General features: G+C 61.7%; 1 protein-coding gene across 8 annotated transcripts in view; it reads right to left on the minus strand.

Annotated features, from left to right (window-relative positions):
• Positions 1-11,691, minus strand: part of NUBP1 (nucleotide binding protein 1) — a 40,933-nt gene that overhangs the window by 10,470 nt on the left and 18,772 nt on the right. For 2 of the 8 annotated variants that reach the window (XM_044433333.1, XM_044433334.1), the window contains 3 exons: positions 2,249-2,353; positions 799-915; positions 337-396 (listed from right to left, as the gene is read on the minus strand). In XM_044433333.1, the coding sequence (XP_044289268.1) occupies positions 337-396; positions 799-915; positions 2,249-2,345 (274 nt within the window). In that variant the 5' untranslated portion in view covers positions 2,346-2,353. Of the gene's footprint in view, positions 1-336; positions 397-798; positions 916-2,248; positions 2,354-4,958; positions 5,338-10,522; positions 10,595-11,691 lie in introns of those variants that run through there. The other 6 variants (XR_006415042.1, XR_006415043.1, XM_044433335.1 and 3 more) reach the window with 6 other exon arrangements.

Here is an 11,691-nt window from a genome sequence, read left to right on the forward strand (position 1 = left end):
GGGGGCCGGAGGAGGCCGCCATCCAAAGGGTGCAGCCTCCTCTCCGACAGGCAGACCTGTGTCGGAAGCGGACGCGACAGCCCCCGCCAGCGTGTTGTGCTGCGTTTCTTATTTTTCGAGCGTAATCGAAAGTACAGATTTGCAGCGTAACAGCACCAAAACAACAAGACCAGCCAGGGCTGTCTCTGTCTGCAAGGCGCTTCCAGCTGCAAAGTGAAAGAGCCCCCGAAGGCCGGAGAAGAAACGGAGTCGTCCGATCTGCCCAGCCGCTCTCTTGCCCCCGACCCTCCCCGCCTGGCGCAGGGCTCCCAGTTCCACCCTGGGCCTGGAGCTTACCAAAAAACTCTTCCACGGGCTTCTCCTGCTGGTCCTCCAGTACGTATTCGGCCAGGACAGCTAGAGAGAAAGGGCGGGAGGGAGGGCAGCGTGAGAACCGGCGGCAGGGGTCCTTCCGGCACAGGAGCGGGGCCACTCGCTCAAGGGATCGGGCCCCGTCCGTGGCCTCGGAGCCGCTCCCCCGACAAGCGTCGCTCCTGTGGCCCCATGTGCTTCGACGCTGTTCGGCGCGACCGCCAGGGGCTTCATGCTCAGGCTGCCCTTCCGGTGCCTCAGTTGCCCGGGCGGAAAAGCCGGCTGAGAAACAAGGCACTGGCGCAGCCTCGCAGGGAACAAAGGGGAGCCCGGCTCGGATGAACCGTCACAAAGGCGCCTCTGTGCAGCCTTTCCCAGCAAAGGTTTACGCGGATCCCGCAGGGCCTGAGCCCGTCGCTGAACCATCCTGGGGTCCAAGCCACCCACCGATTTTGTCATACGCCTCCCCCATATCCGACCAGTGGCAGATCTCCTGTCCGCTCTCATCGCTTTCCACGGTGTAAAAGACGTCCGCGTCCTCGCTGATCAGGGTGGCCGTGTGCTCTAGAGGGAAGGAGACGGGGGGCTGAAGCGGCGGCTTCGTTCCTTCAGGGCCCCCATGGTTTGCAGGGGTGCAGAAGTTTCAGGGCCCCCGCCGAGGGCCAAAGGACGCTCCGTCACGCTTTGCCCCAGTCCCCGAGCGAATGCCCTGCCCAGAGCCACCGCTGGCGAAGACTGCGCCCCAGGACTCTCTCTGGGGGCGGGAGGGGCCCGCGGTGCTGGGTCACCCCAGGAAAAAGGCAGAAGGTGACTGTGTGGGAAGCCCAGAGCTCACCATGATGCCAAGCACAGGGATCTTGGGGGGGGGGGGGGGGCTTTAAGGAAGAAGGTGCCATGGGTTCAAACACCTCCCTGTGAGCACTAGCAGGATACAGCGGAGGCTCCCCGTGGGAAAGCCGTGTAGAGTCCGTCAAGAACAGCCCCCTGAGAGGCCCCCCCGTGGGCTGGTGAGACAAACACCTCCACTTCGCATCCCGGCACGCTCCTGGGGCCCCCAGTGGCGCTTGAGAGCACTGGCCTCCATCCGTCGCTCTGGGCCTGGCTGGATCCGCACCGGGGTCCTTCTGCCCGGCCCCAGGGAAAGCAGCGGGACCGGGCGCCGCTTGCACGGGGAGGGGGCGGGGGCCACGTGGCTGCTCGTGCCTGGGCCGGGGGCGGAAGGGAGGAAACCACCGGGGGGAAACAGAAGAGCGCCACGGGCTGCCCATCTGCTTGGCTGCCGATGCGCAGACCCTCCTCCACCCAGCCTCTTCCTGTCCCGCTTCCAAAACAGCACCCCTCCCCACGCCGCCTGTACACACGTGCAGCCAGGCATGTCAGCGCAAACGCCGCAGCCGCCTGTCCTTCCGGCACGCTCGGCCCCCACGGAAGGGGGCGCGGAGACTCTGCTCTGTGGAACGGTCCCCACTTTTGGGGCACGGCTGCGGCACGTGCCAGACCAGGGCCTCGGGTGGCAGCGCCCCCTGGCTGGCCCCGGCCCCTACGAGACCCTCCCGTGCAGCCCTTTCTTGTCTCCCTACTTTTCCCGTGGGGGAAAAAACAGTCCCACAGAGCGGGCGGGGGGCCCAGGCACGGGCCAGCAAGCGGCAGGCGCGAGATGGGGGCCAGCGGAGGCGCCTGGTCCCCCGCTCAAATCCCGCCCCAAGGGCTCGCCCTCTCCTGGGCCACCTGCCACCCTCGGCAGTCCGGCAGGAGAAGCGGGCCGCCTTGGGCCGGCGAGTGCCGAGCAGCTGCGTCCACCCCATCGCCCGCTGGGGCAGGCGGGACGCTGCCCGGGAGCCACCCCGCCCGTCCCTGCCAAGCGCAAGTGGAAGAGGCCTTCCACCATGATAGGCACCTGTGGCGAGCGCGGCGGCCTCTCCGATTTGCTCCAAGAGGACGGAAGGGTCCAGGTCGCTCTTCAGCAGCTCCGGGCAGCTCTTCCCAGCATCCATGGCGCACTCTGAGACAGGGTCAAAGGAAGCAAAGACGTTTTCGCGCCGCACGAGAAAGGGGCCAAAGCGGACGGGCAGCTGCGAGAGGCGCGGCCTGAGTCTGGCTTGAGACCATCTGGGCTGCCGCCATCGTTTTCAGTACCGCAGCCCGTGAGCATTACTTCGAGAGGCGTTTCCGCTTTGGGGAGAAATGTAAAAGAACCAAGAAGGCCTGTGCTCTGTCCCGGTCATCCCCTCGAAAGATGTTCTCAGCCCTGTGGCTTCAGCCATGCCGGCCGCTGGACTGCAGCCCTGGAAACAGCTGCCGAGGAGGATCCGGCCCAGAACGCGCCCCGCACGCCGAAGGCGACGTTTTCATTGTCAAAAAACCAAAGCAAGGCACACCGTTCCGCCCACTCATCCCCTGCCTGCCTGCGTCTCCCTTCCCCTCCAGCTCCAGCGCCTCCCGTTCCTGTTCCACAAACTGGTCCTCTTGGCTTGTCCACTCGTAGCACGGATCCCAAAGGAGGCGGAAGCCCTTCCGCCTTGAATAGACCTGAGGTGCTGCATCGGATACAGCGACCGTGGAAGATGGGCCTGGGAACCAGCAGCCAAAGACGTGGAAGGCAGAGGCACTGGCACTGCACCGGCCTTTTTCGTTCTGCCCGGTGCGCTGACTGAAGGAACCCCACCTCTCCACCCAAGATCTGGCCAGCTTCGAGTGTCCGCACCGTGAGCCTGGAACCGGTTGCCGGTTGCCACTGGCCATGCCGTGGGGGTGCCTTCCCTCTGGCTGCCAGCAGGCCCCTGCCTGGGCTGACGGTGGCCCCGCTGCGGGTGGGGTCAAGGACCCAAGCCCTGACCTCGTGGCAGCCGTGGCCACGCACGCTCAGGTAAATTGACCAGGTGCGGCTGGAAGACGTCTCAAGAGCGGGGGTGCAATCCCCGTGGCTGTTGGCTTGAAGGGCAAAGGCAAGGGGGCGGCTTCCTCGGGGGCTGCCTGTTGCAAGAGGCAGGCTGAGGCCGCTGCATCAGGCGGCCGATGCTACGGGGGGCAACCTGCGGGGGACGCAGCGCCTGCACTCCTGGCCCACCCCCGACCCTCCAGACAATGGGGGTCGCTCCCACCAGGAGGCCTGGAGTAAAATTACAATGCCGCCCGGTCATTTTTCCTGCACGGAACGAGGAGGGGCGCCGGGTTGCTCTTCGCCTCACTGGGCGTCTCGGCACCCGGCCCGTGTCTCAGGCAGGGCTCCGCATCCGCCTTGGAGCGCCCGATCACGAGGCGCTAAGCGCGTGGGCCCCTTGTGGGCCTGGTTCAGCACATCAGAGACCTAATCCCGAGCCGAGAGAGACCCGCAGCGGGCACGCGGGCCCCCCGTTTCTCCAAGTGAACACCCCTGCATCAAAATCATCCCCCACACCACTTAGTTCTCCAAGATATGACGCCTCCCCATGCGAAGGATCGACACCAGTCTACTAAGCCACCCTCAAAACCTGCCGAAGGTAAGAAATGGGGGAAGCGGGACCCTCCCCGTGCCCTGGAGAGTAAGGCGCAGCTCGGAGCGCCAGAAATCCCTGCCTTTTTCACACCAGCAATGCTAAAGGCACGTTAAACCGCAGACCCGCATTCGGATGACAGAAAAGAGGACGAGAAAGCTGTCATTTTGATATGGGATTGCCATGAAAATGTATATATAAATGTTCATAAACAAGGCATGCGATGAATAGGCTCAGAAGCAAACCCTTGACTTTTTGGGGTTCAGCTCGAGTTAATTAAGGTATCTACAACCTCAAAGGACAAGCGAGAATCCCGCCACCCCACTGAAAAAGGAAAAAAGGTGTTTATACCTAGAGAGGGGGAGAGGGGGCAGCAAGAGCCACTGGAAAGACACGTTGCTTTGGCTTGTGGGACTTGGAAATCTTTATGCCATCCTGTGGGCGCCTGGAATGAGGATGTGGGTTTTGCAGCCATGTCATTCTCGTCCTACTTTCCTGTGCGGTGAGGGGGGCTGCAGCTGCCATGTTCGTCCTGCTTCGGTTGAAGCCGGAAATTTATCGGCAAGGGTGAAGGCACGGATGAGCACCGCGGCAAGAGCGGGCCAGCAAAGCGGCTCCCACGAGGGAGAGGTCAGCGGGGGCCTCCGACACCCCCAGGGCCCCGATTCAGCCACTGGTGCCTCACCTGGCCTCCCGTGGTCATGACACCTACGTCTCAACGTCCTTGGGCGCCCACCTTTGGGTCCCCATCCTGGTATCTATTAGCCACTTGGAAAACTTCTGAAAAGCGGGCTAACCCATTCCTGGAGCAATGGAAATGAGGACCAGGGGCCAGGTTCTGGCCACCCACACCGCGAACACAGCTGCTCCGAAGAGGCCCGAGGTGACACGGACTTGCAGGGTGGCAATTCACACATCCGTAGTCCCGAGCAGCTCCCTCAGCCTGCCCCCGCCAGATGTACCCAGGTTGGCGGCACCACCGTGCAGCCTTCATCCAACCCTCAACGAACGGGAGAGGGTCGGAGGAGGATTATGGGAGTTGTAGTCCAACGGATCGGGAGGGCCTCTAGACTGAAGAAAGCTGCTCTAGTAGGAAAAGGCGCAGCGAGATGCAGGGGCGGTGAGGAGACCCACCTCTCAGTCCTCCTTCTGCAACCCAGCTGGTTTTCATGCCACTGCTGCCTCCTCTCTGTCGAGAGCTCATCTTCTCTGCTCTTCTCCTTCCAAGATCAGAGCAAGAGGCTTCTAACTTCTGCTTTTATTATGTTAAACTGGCAAGCTGGGCTGGTGTTGTGATTTGAAAGAGGAGGACAGCAGGAGGCATTCGATTAGCAGCTATTAGGAGAATCCCTTTCCTTCATTGCAGCCAAAAGGAGTCAGCTCCTCCCTCAGGGAGGTTCCTGCTGCATGTGGGCCAGATGGCAGGAATGCTGGACGCTCTTCGATGGGCCTGCTCTTTTGATCCGATGCTTGACTAGAAGACTGATCAAGCTGCATGCAGCTCCATGCAACTCTGGGAGCACGCTGGGAATTGTAGGCCTTTCCTCTTTCTGAGCATGCACAGAGCGAGTCTGGAGACCTTTACCGTAGCCTTCTGATGCAGTCTGCTTTGCTGCGTACATGCGGCCTTACGCTCCGATTTACAGTTGGGGGGAGCAGCTGCAAATTGTGGAGCAACGGGAAACTGAAACCCCATCACGAGGCAGAGGTGAGGCTGGGAGCTACCAAGCACTAAAGCCACTCCCGTTTTCTACATAAACTGATAAGCTGGCTGGAGAGGAGCCAGCTGCCCTGCAAGTGCCAGCTGGGTGTCCACAGGTGCTCTGGATGGAAGAGCGTGCTGGAGGCGGGGGCTCTGCTGTGCCTCACAGGCGAATCGGAAGCTGATAAAAGGAGGGCCTGGAGAGGCAGAGGGCCTGGTGACCACACCAGGAAGCGAGCCCAGCGGCTTTGGCGAAGCGGCCCCAGCCATGCCCAAGGGAGCCATGTGGGCCCACGCCCCCTCGTCTGCAAAAGCGCATGAACAATGCCGCCCTACTTTGCAGAAAGCGACACAACACAGTCGCATGAGTCAGGCACGAAGCACGGGAAAGGACACGATCCATTCATTTCTCACGGTTAAGACTTTCCTGGCTTCCCTCACGGTTGCTGCATGACAGCAATAGAGACGTTCAATGCAGTAAAAGTGAAACCAGCAAACAAGAATCAGGAGGAAGATTAACCCTTCAAGGAAGGGCAGAGTTTTCGAGATATGCTTGAATAGGTCCCCTTGGCCTCCTGAAGGGCATGCCGGGCCACCTGCGGCACCTTGTTCCAGTGGTGTGGGCCACCTGCAGTCGCCCACCTGGCTGACTGCCCTCACAGGTGGCAGATGCAAGGAGAAGGGCCCCCCTGGGGCTGGCGGAGGGGAGGTGGTCTGCTCCACGTGCTTCAGTGAGTCGATCCGCCTTCGCGGTGCAGTTGTGACGTCCACTGAGCAATCCTGGGCTTGTGGCTCTTCCGCAACCTGCCTCTTTCTCGCGGGCTCGTCAGATGGCTGCCACCAGCGGGTGGGGAGTGGAAATAGCCCCTTCAGAAGGCAGGGCAGGGGAATAATCTCATGACAAGAGCAAACTGCAGGCCACTTCCAGGTCCTGCTCTGGCTTCTTCCTCCGGCGGGCGTGGGGTGTTCTGCGGCTGCTTTTCGGAGGCCAAGGGTGCTGGGAGGCAGGAGGGGCTTCTGGATTTAGCGCGCGGCCTGGGTGCAGAGGATGAGCACGGAGGAGCCAAAAACTAAATCTTGAACGCGCTGAACTGCGTGACTGAATGAGGGGGACGAAGCTGACAAGCCGCCGCCGAGAGACAGAGGGCTTTGAAGCACTGCGAGAGGGGCCGGGGCGCTTAACGGCGAGTAAAAACTGGAACGCAGCGGTGGGCTCCGGAATGCCCCTCCAGGGCCACGCCAGCCGCAGCTCCCCCAGCACCCCCTGCGCCTGCCTCGGCCAGATGTGCTCAGTGTCTCTGCAGGGAGGTTTCGGTCCTGCCACTTGCATGGTGTTGCAGGAAGGCTCGGCGGCTTACTGTCAGCCGAGCCACCCGCTGCTGCCGGGGGGGGGGGGTCCAGCAGCAGTGGGGGGCTCGAGCCCCCCAGTGGGGGAGATTGGGGGCTTGCCCAGCCTCACAGCCCCCACCCCAATCCCCACGATTTTAGCCACGGTTTTAGCCTTGCACCTCCTGCTTGAAAAGGCATTTCCCTCGGCGAGGGGGGGCTCCATTCCCCTGCACCCATGTGGAATTTGAATGCAGAATGAGCATGCACGGGAGAACGGGCACCCGGCCCCGGCCCCGGCCCGGGGTGGATTCCCTGCCGCCGCAGCCCATGCACCCCTTTCCCTGCAGGCGCCCCGGGGGCAATGAGCGCTTGCCCCCGCGCCCATGACAGACGCGGGGCAGTGCGGGAGCCGAAGGCGGAAGGACAACAAACTGAGCAACCGACACTGGCGCCGGCAGACGGCAAATGCCTCCTGTCCCCGCTGGGAGATTAATTTCTAGAGTCTAGGGAGGAAATAGAGCAAAGTCTCGGGCATCGCACGCCCTTTATTAGATTTATATCCCACCGTTTCTCTTGCAAAGGGCTCAGAGCAGCTCACACCGTCCTCCTCGTCCTCACTCTTATCCTCACAACCAGCACCCTGTGAGGGAGGCTGGTGGAAAGCCGGTGCCTGGCCCCAGATCACCCCGTTGACCCCCCGGCTGAGTGGGGGCTTGAACTCGGGCTGCCCGACCCCCAGTCCCACCCTCGTAACCGCACTGGCTCTCACGACACTCGCCTTCTCCCCGGGGCAAAACGGGCTCGAACAGGCAGCAGCTGACCAGGGTCCGGTCCAAACGGCGAAACAGGCATGCGGGGCTTCTAGGCCCCTTCTAGGCGTGTGGGGCCGCCACCCCCACCCTCCCTGCCGGCTTCTGGGGATGCCAACAAGCTGCGGCTCAAACACTTCCAGGAAGGCTGCACTGCCTAGACGGGCAGGAGTGGGAGCGGGGACAGGAATGGCGCGAGCGCAGCACGGCCCGGACATGCCCACATGGGCGGCAGGCGGGCGGCCTGCCCCGCAGGAGTGGGGATCGGGGAGAAACGGGCAGGGGGAAAGCAGGGAGCGTGCCCCAGAGAGAGCGGGCAGGGGGGAAATGGGGAGCGTGCCAAAGGAGAGCCCAGCAGGGTGAGCGGGGAGAGAACTGACCTTGGGCGGCGTGCTGAGACTCCCCTGCGATCTGCAGGATGCAGCGTTCGCGGCCGCAAGCCATCCTGACGCCGGCAGGAAACCCTCGATGCAGCCGGTGCCCATTTGAGGGCAGGGCGGAGGCAGGTGCAGCCCTGGGGAATCCCGGGGAGTGAGGAGAGGGGAGAGGAAATTCCCTGTTGCCCGAGGAACGATCACAGCGCTAACCGGAGCCAGGAGCAAAGCCCAGCAACGCCTCGCCTTCCCCTGCCTTTGCGCTCGCTTCACCGGCCGCCACCTGCTGAGTCACCAGGTCCTCCGGGTGCCCGGCAAAGCCTTCCAAAGCTGCCCGCTCCCCATCGTCCTGGCCAGAGCCCCACACGCCCACCCCAGGGAAGAAGCATCCCGCAGAACACGAGCGGGCTGATCTCGCCCCACTGCCACGCGGCTTGTGCCAGAAGTGAAACCTGGCCGCCCCTCCGCTGGTTTCACTTTCCGAGTCACACACTTGGGTCCAAAGCAGGCGGGCACTCGCCAGGCAGCAGCAGAGCGGCCCCTGGAATTCCCCTAGAATACACAGGAGCGGGCAAGTGCCCGCGTGCCCCCCTCCAGCAGCACGCCTCACATTGGCTGGGGGCCCCCCGTGCACGTTCCCCCCGGAGAGAATTAATCTTGGCCTCCGGAGAGCGCTTGTCAGCAGCTGGGGCCTCCGGATGTGCTGGAAACATCTGGCGGCTTCAGGCTGTGGGAGGTGGCTCTGCAGACCCTGGGCCCAGAAAACAAACCCCGAGCAACCATCCTGTGGCTGCTCAGGCTAGCCGGATCGCCGCAAGACCTCCTGCAAGGCCCCCTCACTTTGCCCCTTGAAGCGTGTACTGAAAACGCACCCGGTGCGGAGCAGGAGGCCTGTCTGAATGCACTGGCAGCACCGGCGCTTGCTCCTGGCCCCGCGCGCCCCTTCCAGCTGCTCCATTCAATTGGCTGTGCCGTACCGGCCCCTTCCTTCTGCTCACCTTCACGCCAAGGGGAAGCGTGCCTGCTTGTGTCAAGGCCTTGCCCTCAGGCTTCGAGGAGCCGGGACGGTGCAGACACCACTCCAGGCGTGGAAGCCCGTTTCTGCCCCGAGCAAGGGCGCCCCGGATGCCACGGCCCCTCCGCCCGCAATCCCGTGGAGCCAAGGACCCCTGGCACGCCAAGCAGGCCAGGCGGGGCGCCAAGGAGAGGCGCCCTCCTTGGGTGAGAGGCTGGCGCTTGGGGCGGACGCCCATCAGCCCTTGCGCTGCCTCCGGTTCTTGCAGAAGCAGATAGCAGATCTGGAGCTACGAGGTCTTTGGCTTGGGTGGACCGGGACAAAGCCAGCGGAGGCTTTGGCCGGTTGCAGTCCAAGTCTGGCCGGAGGCCTCGGGGGCAGCACCGCGCTGTGCGCTCCACTGCGATGCGATGCCGCCACGCACGGCGAGGGAGAGCCGTCACACGGGACGAGTCTGCATGGGAGTTGGGGGAACTCCTCTGACTCGGCCGAGCGTTTCCTTGAGGAACTGCCAAGCAGCTGCTCCCGGTCAGACTCCTGTCCCGACTCTCCTCCGCAGAGCTCAGAGGCAGCGGCAGGCACGGCGTTTCACCCTGGGATCGGGGCCCTCTCAACGCACAAACACGGAACTCACTTGCGATGGCACCCAGGAGCCGATAGTCATCTCCCTCGAGTTTCCTCTTGGGGGATTTATTCATTCACCCAACGACTCTGGTGCCAAAGGACCCCACAATATAACAAAAGGTTGTACTCCAGTAACCCTGAACCCTAATTAAAGCACCAAACCCTAATTAAAGTTCCAAGCCAAGCAGAAACAAAACAGCAACAATGGTAAGCACTTTGGAGAAAAACAGCCCAAAGGGCAACCAAATGAAAGACCCCCCCCCACCCCACTGCTCTGCACGACCCGGGTGGGGGCCAAGCACAGCGCCTCCCTCAAATTATGATTCCGGGGCTGGGCAAGGCACCCAAACGGCCACGTCGCCCTGTGCCACGCTCCCTTCAGCCACAGATTCGGCTGCCGAAGGACGGGAAGTTGGGCTTCTCTGTTGAGAGTTTCATCATTCAGAAGTGCTAATCCAAGAACCGAAGATCTAGGAATGGATGTGTTACGAAGTTTCCTCCCTCTCCACACAGACTGAAAATGCTGAATGTACAGATGATGGTATTACATGAAGCAAGCTCACCACTCAAGCATCTAGTCCTCAGTGATACGGCACTCGCAGCGTCTTCCCGGTGGCTGCCAAAGAACCGTAAATGATGCAGCGGAGGTGCAGAGTTCAGCTGCACGGCCCATTTCTCCACAAGGGTTAAGGAGATCTTTCTGGCCAAGTCATCTCTGTCTCCTTCGTGGAGCAGCGTCTGCTGGTACTCCTTAGATATGATGCCCTCTCCCCACATCAGGTTCAGCAACACCTCCACCTGCGAGGCTGACGCGTCGGATAGGATTTCTCGAACGCCTGGCAAGATCTCCTTGAAAAGATTCATTCTGGCAGCACGAGCGCGTCGACCCCTCCGGACGATTTGCACATGAAATGTATCTGCGAGACAAAACATGCTGTGGCATCCAAAAAGATGAAGTGAAAAAAGAAAACCATAGCAAACACGCCAAGGATTTTGGAGACATCCGCAATATTTTCTTAGTAAGCTGAAGTATGAATTCATCTTCTGAGTGAGCTCAACCACTTTTTAAATGCTTGTTCAGCTAAAAGTGAGTCATGCCGCCTGCACGGCCCTTAACGGCAGGTGGATGCTTCCTGGGTCTTGGACCCCGGGACCTCTGGACCAGACCGTCTCCTCATGCAGAGCGCAGAGGCTGATGCAGATATTTCTTTCACGCTGGGGGTGGGTCGCTCTCAACCAGCAAGCCCCCTGGAGCATCCCGGCAGGACATTTACCGGGCTGCACCTTTGCCTATTCGCAGGTGCTGGTGGGCTGTTCGGACGATGCCACGGCCTCCAGCTTTACCCGCATGTCTAACGTTCTGGCGAGCAGGGAGAGTGGATTTACATAGAAAATAGAAAGAAACCTCTTCCTTCATTCGTGTCTTTGCGCTATCTGGCTGCACCGCAGTGCCAGCTAGAGGTTGCGTAGTGGAAAAGCCGGAAAGCGACCGACCCACATGCCGCACTGGGGCTTCTGCGATGTGGGCGAAACGGCAGGACAGCCTCGTGCAGAAGAGCAAACTGGGGAGCTCAGTTTAAAGTTTCCCTCGTTTATTAGCGCAAGAACATGCCCCGTGCCAGTAAGAGCATTTGCCCCCACTGAGCCTCCATTTGAAGGTTTGCCCTCAGACTTCTGCCCTCTGCCTTGGCAACGTGCCCGTGGCCACTTAAGATGCCCAGGTGAGCGCTGGGCCCTAGCCTGAGCCAGGAGGCAAGCAAGTGGGCAGCCGTGGCCGTGCGCCCAGTGCTGTGGGGGCCCAGCACTCCCCCAGGAGCACAACTGGGCCGCCCAGCTCTGTCCTCGCGGCAGTCGCCACACACATCCGAAGCAGAAGGCCCACGGGGTGCCGCGGGACGAGGAGAGTTTTCTTGCCAGACCTGTCTTCAGTCTCCAGTTAAGAATGAGAGTCATGAGCAGGCGGTGGCGGTGGCTTTCCCCGTCCTTTTCTTTTCAATTCGCTGCCATTGTTGCG

This window comes from Varanus komodoensis, unplaced genomic scaffold (assembly GCF_004798865.1).
Source record: "Varanus komodoensis strain SLA01 unplaced genomic scaffold, ASM479886v1 scaffold26, whole genome shotgun sequence".
In the NCBI taxonomy this organism is placed as follows: domain Eukaryota; kingdom Metazoa; phylum Chordata; class Lepidosauria; order Squamata; family Varanidae; genus Varanus; species Varanus komodoensis.